This window comes from Chinchilla lanigera, unplaced genomic scaffold (assembly GCF_000276665.1).
Source record: "Chinchilla lanigera isolate Chin_1 unplaced genomic scaffold, ChiLan1.0 scaffold00051, whole genome shotgun sequence".
NCBI classification, from domain to species: Eukaryota; Metazoa; Chordata; class Mammalia; order Rodentia; family Chinchillidae; genus Chinchilla; species Chinchilla lanigera.
In genome coordinates, this window is record NW_004955452.1 from 15,320,392 (window position 1) to 15,336,049 (window position 15,658).

Genomic DNA, 15,658 nt, shown 5'->3' on the forward strand with positions numbered 1-15,658 from the left:
ATACCCAGCCTTTTTTTGTTTGGTTTTGGTTTTGGTTTTGGTTTTTCTCCGGTACCAGGAATTGAACTCACGACCTTGCACTTGCCAGGCAGGCGCTGTGCCGCTGAGCTAAATCCCCAGCCCCTAATACCCAGCCTTTAAAAAAAATTTTTTTAAATTCAGCATTGCTGTAATCCTACTACTTGGGAGGCTGAGGCAGGAGGACTGCCACAAATTCAAGGCCAACTTGGACTACACAGTGAGTTTCAGGCCAGCCTGAACTACAGAATGAGACCCTGTCTACCCCAAAAAACTGATTTCAGATACGGTCACACTAAGTTGCCCAAGCTGGCCTTGAACTTGAGATACTTCCGCCTCCGCCTCACAAGTAGCTCAGATTAGATGTGTACCACCATGCCCAGCTCAGCATTTACTCTTGCACACGAACGGTAAAAACGTGGAATATACACCCCACTATCACACAGAAGTTTATTTTTAAACCACGATAACTGCCATTTTTATAGATCAAAACAATTTGAATATTAGCAATCTCTTGCGGTTCAACTTAATATTCATAAATAATCTACAGGGACTAATGAACTAACATTCATGTATATTACACAAGCACATTCGAAGTGAAGAGATACAGAAGGCTGAGCCCAAAAGTGAACACACATTAAAGGCTGAATCCATTCTTCCCATACCTGGGCATCCTACACCCTCCCGTGAAAACTGCCCTATGTGAGGACCAGCATCCACTCCAACAGCCCTGTCAGGGGTGACAATTTCACTCTACTAGGCAGTTTTTCAAAGTGGAAGCTGTTTTGAATCATGAAGCTCGCCACTTAGAAGTTCAGACAGGACAGCACTCATTCAGACTGACCCTGGAAACAAAGTTCCAACCCCTCCTTCTCATCACTCCGACATCTTACCTCTGTCACTGTCCTAGGCCCTGAACAGGACACCTCCTTGGGAGAAATAAATGGACCTTCTCCTCCCCATGCAATATAGCCAGGGCTTTGGATGTGGCTGTTTGGATTGTTTATTTATATTTATTTATCTGCTGTACGAGAGCCTAAACCCAGGGCCTCAGGCACCTCAGGCAAGTGGTCTACACTGAGCTGCATTCCAGCGCCACCACCATCCCTTTTTTTTTTTTTAACTTGAGACAGGTCTCCCTAAATTGCTCAGCCTGGCCTTGAACCTGTGATCCTCCTGCCCCAGCCTCTTGAATAGCTGTGCTGACCATCACCATACCCAGCTTCAGGTTTGAATTTTTAAGTGTAACAATGCCTCAGGAATTGAGAATGAGATTGAGGGGCACAAAAGTCAGCATAAATGCAAAAACCACACATGGCCAGAAGTGGTGGTGCATGACTGTAATCCCAGCTGTCAGGAGGCTGAAGCAGGAGGACTGCCACAAGTTGAAGGCCAGCCTCAGCTACAGTCAAGGCCAGACTAAATTACAGAGTGAGACCCTGTCTCAAAAGAAAACCATGACTACTTTCAAGAATAGGCTCTTTAGCACTCATTTCAATTCTCTTATTAGCAGAGATAGCGATGGCAAAATGACTTTTTACTGAGTAGAATACTTAACAGCAACCAGCACTCAAAAGCTCAGGCTTGAAGGTGGAAATAATTTTGATGCCTGCTTCCTACTCTTTCAGAATAAGGATTTCCTTCTAAACAAACAACATAAACTCCATTATGGGAAACTGTTTATCCTATGTAGTAACTGATGATTCCTTACATCACTTTGACGCCCTAAGACAGACGGCCTCTCCAGATGAAGACAGCACCTTGAAGCCCTTGCTCTCTCAGCCCAACCTGGCCTTGCCCAAGTTCAAGCTTCCTTACAGTCCCTAGGCTGATGGACACCCCACTTTTACTTTGTGGGTTGTTCCCACTCTCCACCTTCAACCTGTAGGGTCTGACGGTGTTTAGAACATTCTGAGTCTAAAGCAATGTATATCCTCAGACCTTAGAAGAATCCACCCAAGACCTCATGAAGCTTTTAACTGACACCATCTTCCCAGTAACAAGAATGTTACTAGAAAGGGCCTTGACTTTTTTTTTTCTTTCCCTCTTTCTTCCTAATGTCTCATAACTGTCAAAAAGGAGCAAAGGACAACCAAGTCCCAAGAGTGGAGAAGGTCACAGTACAGAATAGCAAATATCCTAATGGCAGACACGAATGAATACGGCTCCCTCAGTCCTCCTAGTCCACCTTTGTCCCTGTGGATCAGAAGAAGGGCCATATCCCAGGAGTCAGCCTTTTCATAGGACTCGTTCTTTTAGCCAATTCATTTTCTGTCCTTAGGACACGTAGCAAAGCACTGTTCCAAACCCAAGTAGTCCAATGATGAAAGAACCAGAAGTAAGCACTTTCTCAGCGGTCCTGATGGCAATTCAAGGACGATACAAGCCATCCAGCAGACTAACTCTACCATACTGTCCTCTGACAATGCAGCCCTTCCTCCCTACTTTCCTTCCCACTCCCCTCCTTTCTTTGAGACAGAGTCTCACCATAGTGCCCTGGCTGCCTCTGAACTAGGAATCCTCCTGTCTACTTCCTGAGTGTTGGGATTACTGGTGTGTATCACTACAACTGGGTAGTACTTTTAAATCAATAATTTGATCAAGGTTATCACCTCATCTAATCTTAAAAATCAGGCAAATTTACTTGATAACCTAAATTCAGTGTTACAAGCATGGTACCCAGCAGGCAGGGAACCACCAGTGCCTTCTTCTAAAGGACCATAATGTAGGGAAACTTAGCAATCTCTCACAATTTGACTACTGCCAGGCAGGTTGGTACGCAACTATAATCCCAGGACTCATGGAGGCTAAGGCAGTAGGATTGCAAATTCAAACCCAATCTAGGCAATTTAGCAACTTAGTGAGACCCTGTCTCAAAATTTAACAAGGGGATATACTAGAAAAATGGGGGGCAGTCACTGACTACCTCCAGTATCCCTAGCCAACTTACACATCTTATAGGAAAATTGCAACACCCCATCATCAGTGGTTAAATTTTGTAGGGAAAATAAGTATAAGCCAAGTAGCCCATTTCTATCCATGATTTTACACATGGTAGATATGCTTTTGAATAATATACTTTTAGGAGCTGAGGGTATAGCTAAGTGATAGAACATTTATCTAGCATGGAGGAAGGTGTGGGTCTGATACTGAGCACTGCAATAATAAATAAAACACTTTTTTTTTTGAGACAGGGATTCAGGGTCCAGGGATATAGCTCAGTGGCACTGCGCTTGCCTGGCAAGGGTGGGGTTGTGAGTTCAATTCTTGGTACCAAAAAAAAAAAAAAGCCAGCCTGAGACAGGGATTCACTATGTAGTCTAGGCTGGCCTTGAACTTGCCACGTGGCCCAGGCTGGTCTTCAATTCATAATTCTGCCTTAGCCTCCTGCCTGGAAACATACCTTTTAAAGAGCAGTACAAAACACATCGCTAGCAAATGCCAAACTATGAGAGTCAAAGGTATTTTAACGTCTGTTGTATGCTCGCCTGACTCAGGGAAAGCCCAGAATCCCACTGCTGTCCCAGGAAAGGGGACAAACTAACAAAGGATATAGAAAGCTCCTGGGGTTGGTTTGTTTGCTTTTGTTTAAAGAAACACTCTAAACCGAAGAAACTATTTCTTTAAAAACCCTGGTATCAGAGTTCTGCTACCAAACCAAAGCCATCTAAAACTGCCACGGAGTTTTTTTTTTACAAAGTAAGTTTTTTTCCCCAGAAAAAGAGTAAAAGCTGTTGGGCACCTGACAAGGTGAACTTTTTCTGCTAACAGAATCCATTCCTACTCAGCTCCACGAATGTCATCACCATCGACACAGTTCCTATAAAGCTACGGGCGTAAAGGACTAAGGCTAAACAGACTGAGAGGAAAGATGAGGGCCCAAATCTTATCCCTAGCACTGACTCACAGCACAGGATTTAAAGAAAATCAATCTCCACTTGGTTCCTTCTCAGCCCCTGAGGAAAGGAAACCCAGCAAGCAGGCTGTCCCCCAGCGTCTCCGGGGCTGGTGCCCAGACAGCAGCATTTCTGGGCCTCCCAACTGATCACAATGTGCAGCCAGGTAGGTGACCATGACCCCAGACAGGGAGCAATCATGAGCACGTTCCTCAGCCCAGGCTCCACCAGGAAGGGTGTTCCTTCAGGCAATGCTGGCTCTCACAATGCTGGCTTTCACTTCATTCAAGAACATTTTCAAGCCGGGCGTGGTGGCCCATGCCTATAATCCCAGCACTCAGGAGGCTGAGGCAGGAGGATCGTTCCGAGTTCGAGACCAGCCTGGGCTACAAAGTGAGCTCAAGGCCAGCCTGAGCTGCATATTGAGACCCTCTCTCAAAAAGACCAAAAAAAAAAAACAAAAAACAAAAAACAAAAACATTTTCAACTGGCCATGGTGGTGCACACATGTAATCCCAGCACTCAGGAGGCTGAGGCAGGAAGATCCCTGTGTGTTTAAGGCCAGCCTGAAATGCAGAGCAAAACCCTGTCTCAGAAAGACCAAAGAAAAAAAAGGATAATTTTCTGTGACCAGATTTTGGTGTCTTTTTTTCAATAGGGTCTTGTTATGTAATTCAGGATGGCCTTCAACTCAGTGATTCTCCTGCCTCAGCCTCCTAAGTGCTGGCATTACAGGTATGTGCCATTATGCCTGGCTTGGTGTAATTTTTAGCCTTTTTATTGCCCTGATGACTTTCTGAAGCAATATTTAACGAGGTGAAAGCCAGCAAAAAGAAAAGAAGGGAAAAAGAAAGCAATTTCCCTAAGCCATGATATGAATAAAGTAAGTGAAAAAGCAATCTCAGGCTTAAAAGCAAAGCATGACAAGTCAAAACCTATGAATTTTATTTATACAAAAGAATAAAAACATCTATTTTAAAAGGACTAATTTAAACTTAAGGTTTTCAGCTTCTCCTGTTCCTTGAACGTGAAACTGCTTCCAATTCAGAGATTTAAGACAGGTAATTATTAAATAACCACTCTCTACCTTCCCCTGTGAAGCCCCACAGAGCCAAGTTTCCCATTTTACTTATAGTAAACCACATTCTTTTCAGTTAAGAATATTGGTAACTGCATGAAACAGATCATCAAGTACATCAGCAGGGAGGTATGAGCTGTACAAAGGCATCACAAAAAGTCCCAGAAAGAAAATAAGATGGTAAAAACAACAATAGGAAAACAATAAAACACAAAATAAAAGAAATAGCAGATATTTACAACCTACATCAGAAATGTGACTTGTGGTCTACGTTCAGCGTAATACAAAACCAGAGAACGTGTCTCAACGGGGAACACAGATGTGGCTGGGGCCAGCCAGTCTGGGGGAGACATTCACTCTACGGGAGAAATGCACACAGAGCAATGTGCTGGGATTACAACCAGACTCGGTCTCCCTGCAGTTGTATCTAAAAATGACACAAAGCAAACGATGCAATGTCTTACAGAAATGACTCATCACCACATTTAGAACAAACTACTCAGTCACAGGCACTGGGTCGGGGAGAGCAGAGGTGGGAGGCCACGCGCTCAGATGAGGGATGTTATCTGTGTGAGGTCGGAGAAGGGAAGCAGGGCTCTACAGCCTGGAAGCTTCTGTACTAATGAGTCTTCTAATAGTCCTGAAGAGAAAGAAACAAAAGTCCCAACTTACTCTCTGCAGATCACTGGTTTGACCCTAAGGAAAAAGCAAATCTACTAAGCAACTGTGCTAAGAAATTGTTCAGTAGCTAAAGATTGCATTTCAAATGTAATACACAGTATTTCACATCTGAAAATGGCCTGTCTTCAGAGTCCATAAAGAGATATCAACTGAAACATCAATTCTGCTCTTACTAGACCACATAAACTCACCAGCCAGGGAGAGAGAGAGAGAGAGAGAGAGACAGAGAGAGAGAGCTAGTAGCAACTATTTATTATTTAACCAAAGGGATTTTTCTTTCTTGCTGGACATGGTGGTGCATGCTTATAATACCAATATTCTGTGAGGCTGAGGCAGGAGGATCACAAATAAAAAGGGCTAGAGATGTAGCTCAGTTCAAAGGCCCTGGGTTCAACCCCCAGTACCAAAAAACAAAAACAGAAACAACCAAGAAAGTGTGACCTTTCTCTCTTCAAAATAAAAAGGAAATAGCATCTAAAAGTTAAAGTGTAGACAGATGCACATACCAGACTCTAAAGTGTGACCTAGATTCGGAACACTAAAACTCTGAAGATGAGACATTTTTCTAATTATCTACAAAACTACCAGCCTCTCTCAAGTGGTCTGACTGATACTTACAGCTCGTGGTTTTTTGTTTAACTTCAGATCAATCCTGTGATAGGAAAGATAAAAGACACGTGCATTTTAATTTACAGAAAAAGGGTTCAACAATCAGTTACTGTACAGGGCACAAGCTATCACAAGGCTACCTGGTTAAATAAAATCCATATTCTCCATTAAACTGTATCTTACTTAGTTATTTACCCAGGCATTACCAAGCAAGTATTAAAAAATATGAGCAGATACTTCTGCCATAAGGCAAATTTGGGTGATTCAAGAAGAAATACAGCAGTTACAAAAGTTGTATCATTTTTTAAAAAGCACTCCAAAACTACTTGTTAAAGAGAATGGATTAAGAGGCATGCTCTATGTTAACGTGTTAGCTCTGCAGCTGTACCGCTGAAAATTACTGAGACACGTGGTCATTAAGAGAAGGAAAGAGACTAGGAGTTTGTATTTCTGGATATGAAACACAAAAGAAATTAAAAGAATTTCAATTTTTACATGTTTCCAAAGCAGAATTTTAAAACTGTTAATCTCTTTATGAAGCAAAGCCAGAAAATCAATTTAAATATAAATGAAAGGTTATCTATTTAAAAAGAAATTAAAATGCATAAATGTGAAGTTTACTTAATTTTGCTTAAGTTATTAAATAAAATGTTACCTCCATCACGTTTTTCTGTTTTTAAAAAAAACTTCCCAGCCTAACCTAATATATATACCTACAATTAAACAGATAAACTATGGGTTAGAAAGGTCTCAAAAAGGCATACTGGTGTCTACACACTAAACAACACAGCACAAATACTAATTCAAATCAAACTTACTCAAAGTCATAATCAAACATGCCAGACGGGCTGAGGGGCAGCATTTGAAAGGAAGAAAGCAATAGAAATTAATACACTAATTGAACAAATTAGTCGATTAGCCACCCTAGCAAGATTTGTAGAAATAAAATCAGTTTTTAAGAATTTTAAGCCATAGTTTCAAACATCAAAGCACCAAAGATTCTGTGGTCAGGAGATTCCCTTCCCTCAATGGATTCCATAGGAAAAGAACAGACTATGTAAGGAAAAGTGATTTCATTAGAAAACTACTGATAATTTCATCCCTTTTATTAGCTTCCAGATTCAGAGTTAGAACTTCTTAAATAGTTGTATTGAAAAGTATAATTCAGGCATTAGAAGAAACAGGAAAAAGGTTTAGTCAGTCTTGCAATGAAAGGTACTTATAACTCAGCATATTATACTTTCACTAAAATAAATGACAAAAACATTTCAAACTTTGAGAAAAGGAAGACATTTGGCAACTTTTTTACTGGCATTCTATGTTCTAAAGTGTCCGGGAACATGGTACTCTTTGCTAAGGCATCCATCCTAGAAGCCAAGGTTGAATGAATAAACTTCAACGGCGGAGTCTCGTTCCAAAATCCAAACAGAAGTGTTACTCGGTTCCCTGAAGTGACACCAGGCAGTTAACCGTCTACGGCAGGGCAGCGATTAAGAAATACCAAACTCTGTGAGGCCCTGTTAACAGAAAGGAAAGCTGGCACCCAAGAGCACCCACAGCTGGAAGCAAGTGGCACAGAGGAGCAGTTTTGTGCCATCCCTGCTGGCGGATCATGGTCTGGGCAGAGTTCCAAAGCAAACACTAACCCCAGGCTTGACCCCAGCACCTCCGCTGGCTCCCACACCTTTCAGACTGCAGACTAAAGCACCGCACAAATGGCTGCATTTGCCTCCTACACAGTGTATGCAGGGGTGAAGTTGGAAGCTTAACTTCACTATCCTCAGGTAGTTTATTTTCAGCCTGACTTCATTCACAAGTTGCAAAAGACTGCAACTTAATCTGAAGGTATAGCTCACTGAAAGAGTATGTGCTTAGGTTAGCACAGACAGGGCCAAATGCAATCCCTGCATGTTCAAGGCCAGGCTGAGCTACACAGAATTCAAGTCCAGTCTGAACTATATAGCAAAACCCTGCCTCAAAAAACTAAATAGCCAAGTGTGGTGGCGCAAGCCTGGAATCCCAGCACTCGGGAGGCTGAGGCAGGAGGATCATTCCGAATTCAAGACCAGTCTGGGCTACAAAGTGAGCTCAAGGCCAGCCTAAACTGCAGAGTGAGACCCTGTCTCAAGACCAAAAAAGGGGCTGGGGATTTAGTTCAGCAGCACAGCGGCAAGCACCATGTCCTGAGTTTGATTCCCGGTGGGGGGGAGGGGCACGGAGGGACGGGACCTAAACAAATAAATAAATAAAATGTACCAAAACTTGGTGTGAGCCAAGCATGATGGCACATCTGTAATCCCAGCATGCTGGGAGGTTGAGGCAGGATTCTAAATTCAAGCCCAGCCTAGGCAACTTAGTGAGACCATGTCTCAACATAAAAAATAAATAAGAACTGGGGAGGTAGTTCACTGCAAAAGTCCTGGGCTCAGTCCCCTATACCACAAGTAAACTTGGGTTTAGTATAACAGTAAAAGCCTGGAACAGCAGCTATGAGTTATTTCAATTTTTTCTTTAAAGACACTGGGACCTGCCAGGCATGGTGGCACAAGCCTGTAATCCCAGCACTTAGGAAACTGACGGAGGATGACTGCTTCAAGTTTGAGGCCAGACTGGGCTAAAAAGTGAGTTCAAGGTCAGTCTAAACTGCATAGCAAAATCCTGTCTCAAAAAGACAAAAAAAAAAAAAAAAGACACTGGGACTCAATTACTTTTCAGATGTCATATAAAATATAAGAATTCAGAACACTGTGATTGTTTATGAATGTTAAAAAAATTGATTAATTATTCCAGAAGAGGGAAAATTCAAAAGTCATTTTCTTCTCCTAAAGTAATATATTTATTTTACTATTAAACAGTGTCTGGCACATAAGTACTCAAATACTTGCTGAAATAGTGTACTACTAACTCTGATTATAGCAGCTAAGAGCACACGGGAAAAGCAACAAGTATATACTGGGTGCCAATTTACCAACGTTCACAGGCCACACGCTCCACCCACAGCCTGGTCTGTCGGCGACCCCAAGCCGTCGGCTGGGGGGAAGGGCGTAGACCACACTCCATTCCTGACGAAAGATGGCACTGTGGGACACTCAGGCACTCTGAGAAAGCAAATCCACCACTCTCCACCCTTGGGGAGGAAACCAGTCAGATACACAATCCCAGAAAGGAACAGGGAAATAAAGAAAAGATCTGCTTTCTGAATAGAAAACACCGTTTGTGAAAGCATTAACACCAACGGTCTTTATAAATACTAATGTTTTCATGGAAGGGGTATGTATGTTCCTAGGGCCAGGAGAGGAAAGAAGAAGAAAAGTGGGGGTTTTTTTCTATGAAATTTATTAGAAACCTGAAAGAAAAAAGTTAAATTTAATGCTCCCTTTTATTAATCAGTTGATCATATCATTAGTGAAAATGAGGCATTACCTGAAATAAACAGCTACCTAGAGAGTACGGTAATGCTGATCAGTAATGGAAAAAGTTCTAGATGCTTCCAAGGAATTTTCTCCCTACCCTAGACACCCTGAAACAGGAAAACAGCCATTACTTTAAAACAACACGGGCAACACAGAACACAACAGTTAATGACTCTGACAATTTTTAAAGTATTTTTACGGGGGTGGGAATATAGTTCAGTAGAGCAGAGGACTCGCCTAGCATGTAGGAACCCTGGGTTTGATCCCCAGCACTCAACACAAATTTTTAAAATTTAACAATTAAATATTTTTTCACAGTATTGTTCTCTGCTGTTAGTGGCTAATTAGCACCAATTCCATTACAGTGGTCAAATAACCTAGGGCCTTATCCCCACCATCACACAGACAAAAAAAGCATTTTTTGTTATTTCTTACTACAGTTTTGAGATTAACATGGTGACTTTTGATGTGCAGAAAAATGTTAAGCAGCAGTTCTTTGTCACTGTTTGGAGGAAATATTATTTCTGCAGTTAAAAAGAAAAAACACCATTACCATCCACAAGAAAAGCTCTTTAGAATCAATTAATGGCAAACCGGTAAGATTTAATTTTACATTATCCCCATTCCAAATCCATAAAAAGTTTTAATATCTTGGTGCATGAAGAAATCACCTGCAGGTTTCTTTTTTGTTTTTATTTGTTTAGGCACTTTGTTTTGTTTTTTTGTGACAGGGTCTTACTGTGTAGCTCAGGCTGGTCTTGAACTCACTATGTAGCCCAGGTTGGCCTCGAACTCATGGTGATCCTCCTGCCTCAGCCTCCTGAGTGCTGGGATTACAGGTGTGTGCACCATGCCTGGCTTGTTTTTTTTATTTTGAGACAGGGTTTCACTATGTAGTTCAGGATGGTCTTCAACTCACTATTGTAATAACCCAGGCTGCCCTCAAACTTATGGTGATCCTCCCGCCTCAGCCTCTCAAGAGCTGAGATTATAGGCATGTGCCACCAAGCCCGGCTCTACAGGTTTCTAAAGCAACAAAATATAGAAGCAAACTGGAGGACAGAGAACCCAGCCCACCCCTGGCATGCCCCTTTTACCTCTTCAGCACATAGGTTTCCATGGCAAGCAGGACAAATCAGATGAGAAAAACCCATTTCCATGCCTCCTGGGTTTGCAGCCAGGACAAGATTCCTGACTCTAGAAATTAAGCATTACCCTCTCAGAATGATGCTATAGGATTTATAATTTTCTGAGTTAACAGGCCCCAGCACTATCGCACAAACCCCAGGCATAGTGAATTCTAAAAGCCACTCTGGGTGACACCTGACCTCTTTGTTCACTGATGTCCTTTCTATTTCATTAGGCACTGCAAAAAACATGGTGGGCAAATGTTACCTAGGAAGGCACGCTCACATTTTATAGGCTTTTTATTGTTTCTCAGTATCTGAAGTCAGCATATTGCAGAGAACTATAAAAACACAAGAATCAGAAGTGATCAAAAAGCTTGTATTTAAAATTTTTTTAAAAGGCACATTAAATCAATTCTCATAAGAGTAGGCAGGGGTCAGGAGTAAGAGGAAAAGACTACCCCACTTTACCCAATATACACTAGTGTCATTTTTCAAATACTATTATACAGGCTCCATTTCTATCCCCCCTTTTTCTCTTCCGAAAGGATTCCAAATTCACCATCTTAAACAAAGTTCTTGGGGTTGGGGTTAGGGTTAGGGTTCCGCGCTAGCAACAGTGGAAGGATGTCCTGGAGTTCTCCTCCAGGGTTACTCTACTGCCCACCAACTCCTCCCTTAAAACATTAGCTGGTTTCATTTGGAGCCAAGGAATTTCTGTCCATCCTGAAGCATTTGATTCTAGGAAGGTCCCTTCACACCAACAGTCATCGGAGCTGTGGGGGTGGGGTCCCTGCCACTGACCTGTGCCGGTTTTTATTCTTTCGTTTTTTATGGCTGCTATGATGACCCCCTGAGGAAGTGGAAGAAGCAGCCTTCTGAGGTTTCACTCCCTGCACAGATCCGTCCAGATCCTCAGGGTCCTCCTGGTTGGGCTCATTTTCCTGATTGTGGAAGTCTGGAGAAGTGTCACTTTCGGTCCCACTTCCTGGCTCCCCTGGAGAGAATAAAACACAAGTCTCTCAAAGCCTCATCAGGACTCCTCAGCCAACCTGTCCAGCACAGGAAAGGTTTTGTGAGCACACACGCTGAGGGACAGAGAAGACACACACAAAGCATCAGTTACCAGAGCTCGTGAAAGGCAAGCCACCTGAAACAGTGAGACCAGAGGCAGAAGACCCAGGGACAGCTGGGAGACGGCAATACATAGGACAGCCTCCTTGCAAAAGGTTACTTAAACACAGAACACACTAACGGGATTGGCAACTGTACAAGAGGTCTCTCGGGGAGAAGGAGGCATACAGCAGAACTGTCTGCAGCTGGCCCTGGTTTCTCCCCAAACCATACGTGAGTCCTGTCTTCCTAACCAGAAAAGGTGAACTGCCAAGAAAGGAGGGAGCCCACTTCCTCAGTTACTTCGAGAAGTCTAAGATTTTGTTTGTGTTATGGTTCTGAGCAAACCTAGGGCCTCACAAGCTAGGCAAGAGCTTTACCACTGAGCTACATCCCCAGTGCAAGAATGTATTTAAAAAGCAGTAATAAGACTCTTCAGCTGACATACATTCCCAATCTTAAAACATCTTAGATATATTAAACAGAAGAAAATTCAAAAACAACTCATATGAATATTTACTTTTAAGAATGTAATTGGGGGTAGACATGGTGGCACACACCTGTAATCCCAGAATTCAGGAAGCTGAGGCAGGAGGATCACTGCAAGTTCAAGGCCAGCCTGAACTGCACAGTGAGACCCAGTCTCAAAAAAACAAAAAAAAATGTACTGAGCTGAGTTGGGCTGAGCCCTCAGTATCTGCCCTGCAGAACAGGATCTGCGTTCACAGCTCTGGACGGGAGGAGTTTTGGGCCCTGACACTCTAAATATCCTATAGGAATTGAAAAAGCAAAAATATTGATAATTTCTTTGTAGCATGTAAAAGGATTTTTAAAAAACAAAAACCCAACTCTGTGGATTTTTATCAACTCTTTACTCAAGAGTCACTCCAATGCCGGTAACACTTCAGTTCTGATGGAAGATATTTTTTATACTTAGCTGCAGTAGGAACTCACTCCCAAAGCAATAGCCATGGCCTCACGGAACCAATACACGGATTTTTTTAAATGAAATGAAGACTGGCAATAAGTACCCACTTAGTTCCAAATATTTCTTATAAGACACTGATACTCCTTCATGTTTAGAAATTCTTTCTGTGATTATTCAAGAAAATGTTTGTAATCACGCTAATAAACTTTTCTGGAGATGGAAAAAAGAAAAATAGTATTACTGGGCCGGGCACGGTAGTGCACGCCTGTAATCCCAGCACACAGGAGGCTGAACTAAGAGGACCACTATGCTTTGAGTTCAAGACCAGCCTGGACTACACAGTGAAACCCTGTCTCAAAAAAAAAGAGAATATAATTGGTATAGCACTTGCCTAAGATGAGCAAGGACCTCAGCACCACAAAGAAGAGAACAATTGCATTATGCTCTGATAAAACATGTACCGGTTTCCCCTGAAAGGAAGGAATTTCTTCAAGCTTTTAACAGACAAGGATGAGGGAAAGACTTTCACTTTATTCAACTGATGACGGACTCCAAATACAGTACACATACTCTCTGTTTATAAAAATGGTGGAAAGGGGTTGTATGAAAGGATCAGGGACCAGTTTTTTTCCTATGTCTCAGTGAAGTGCATGTATACCAGAAGCACAGAAAAGACAGTCCCTAAAATGAATAAAAGTAAAAAACAAACAAAAAAATGATTGCCAAGAAGAATTCGCAACATCTCAGAAATTATGAAATTCTATTTTTAACACATTTCATGAAAATCACAGAAGGGGGAGCCCTAGAGCTATGAAGCTAAAAAAGAGTATCCTGATAGTTCTGAAATTCAAGAAAACAGTTTCCATGTAACAATTACCAATAGGGCTGGGTGGGGCAGCACACCTGTAATTGCAGCACTCTGGGAAGCTGAGGAAGGAGGACTGCTAGTCTGAGCAAAGCCTAGGCAACTCAGGGAGACTCTCTCAAAGTAAAAAAAGGGCTGGGGGAGGTACCTCAGTACAAAGGACCTGGGCTCAATTTCTAGTAGTGCCAAAAACAAAAACAAAAAAATGTAAAACTTCCTACACAAAGCTACAGTAATCAACAGTGTGTGGCACTGGCATAACGATAAACATACAGATCAAGGGAACAGAATTAAAAGAATTAAAAGAGTTCAGACAGAAACCCTTCCAGTTATGGTCAGCCGATTTTTGGTAAGGATCACAAGACAACCCAATGAAGAATCTTTTTGTTTTTTCCAACAAATGGTGCTGGACAACTGGCTATTCACATAAAAAGAATGAAGTTTGACCCCTACCTCTTACCATACATAAAAACTAACTCAAATGGATCATAGACACCCCCCCAAAATAATTAAAACTAAAACTCTTAGAAAACACTGAAAGAGCCAGGCATGGTGGCACACGCCTGTAATCCCAGCACTCGGGAGGCTGAAGCAGGAGAATCTTTGTGAGTTCGAGACCAGCCTGGGTTACAAAATGAGCTCATGGCCAGCCTGAACTGCATAGCAAGACCCCGTCTCAAAAAGAAAAAAAGAAAGAAAAAAAAAAAAAGAAAACACTGAATAGGGCCAGGGATATAGCTCAGCAGCACAAGTGCCTGCCTGGCAAGCACAAGGTCCTGAGTTCAATTCCTAGTACAAAAAAAAATAAAGAAAGCAATGGTTTCTTAGATACGACCACAGAGGTAAATGTGACAAAATAAAAACATATGCGCCAACCAGATGTGGTGGTGCATGCCTATAATGCCAGCACTTGGGAGGCGGAAGCAGCCAGAAGTTTGAGGCCAGCCTGGGCTACATAGTGAGTTCAAGGCCAGCCTGAACTACATAGTGAGCCTGTGTCAAAAAAAAACTTCTGAGCCAAAAACAGTACCACTGAGAAAATGAAAAAACAACTGACAGGATGAGATAAAACAGTTCTGCATCATATACAATATCTGATAATGATAAGGGACTCATATCCCATATATGAGGAATTCCTAGAACTCCGTAAAAGATATACAAAGCCAAATTTAGAAGTTAGCAAGACATCTGGCACGGTAGCACATGCCTGTAGTCCCACCTACTCAAGAGGCTAGGACAAAATAAGTACTTGAGCCAAGAGATTCAAGGCCAGCCCAGGTAACATATCACAACTCATCTCAAAAAATATGTAAAAGTGAGCAAAGGATTTATTTTTCCTTCCAAAGAAGATATGCAAAATATAACCAGTAAGCCATCCAGAAATGTGTCAGGATAACACCAACCTATAAGGCTGGGACTGGACTAGCACAGGCAGTAATCAGCATTTTTTTATATTCATATGTGAATGAGTAAGCATGTATTACTTTCCTGAAATACAAAAAGATGAATGTAAGAGAGGGATGTACATTCAAGACAGGCCTGCTTTCCCATACCCAGCCTATCCCACTTTGATGTAAGTTTTTAAAAAAAGCAATTTCTAAAAATGCAAATGGTGGACGTACTGGCTGGGGAAGAGGAAAGGTTAACAGGGCCTAAAGCCACAAAAGCTTTGGATCACAGGATGACAAGGCAAAGCAGACACCAGGCACAGCAGGAGAGAATACAATGTAGGAGACACAGCCAGGCATGGGGGCACATGCGTCTACCACAGCACTCTGAGAGACTGAGGCAGGAGGATCGAAAAGTTTAAGTCCAGCCTTGGCAACTTAGCTAGACCCTTCCTCCAAAAAAAGGCAAGTCAGGGGCTGGGGATTTAGCTCAGCGGCAAAAGCGCCTGCCTGGCAAGCGCAAGGTTGTGAGTTCGGTTCCC

The 15,658-nt window shown here is 42.2% G+C and overlaps 1 protein-coding gene across 7 annotated transcripts in view; it reads right to left on the bottom strand.

Annotated features, from left to right (window-relative positions):
- Window positions 1-4,835: 4,835 nt before the first annotated feature.
- Meaf6 (MYST/Esa1-associated factor 6) overlaps window positions 4,836-15,658 on the bottom strand; it is a 21,949-nt gene continuing 11,126 nt past the window's right edge. The window contains exons 5-9 of one of the 7 annotated variants that reach the window (XR_262694.2): window positions 11,627-11,819; window positions 7,101-7,130; window positions 6,938-6,995; window positions 6,292-6,325; window positions 4,836-5,632 (exon numbers count right to left, since the gene is read on the bottom strand). Coding sequence is in view for 5 of the 7 variants with exons in the window: in XM_005395206.2 (XP_005395263.1) it covers window positions 5,624-5,632; window positions 6,292-6,325; window positions 7,101-7,130; window positions 11,627-11,819 (266 nt within the window). In the remaining 2 variants the exon portion in view is untranslated. Of the gene's footprint in view, window positions 5,633-6,291; window positions 6,326-6,937; window positions 6,996-7,100; window positions 7,131-7,570; window positions 7,800-10,792; window positions 11,164-11,626; window positions 11,820-15,658 lie in introns of those variants that run through there. The other 6 variants (XR_262699.2, XM_005395206.2, XM_005395207.2 and 3 more) reach the window with 6 other exon arrangements.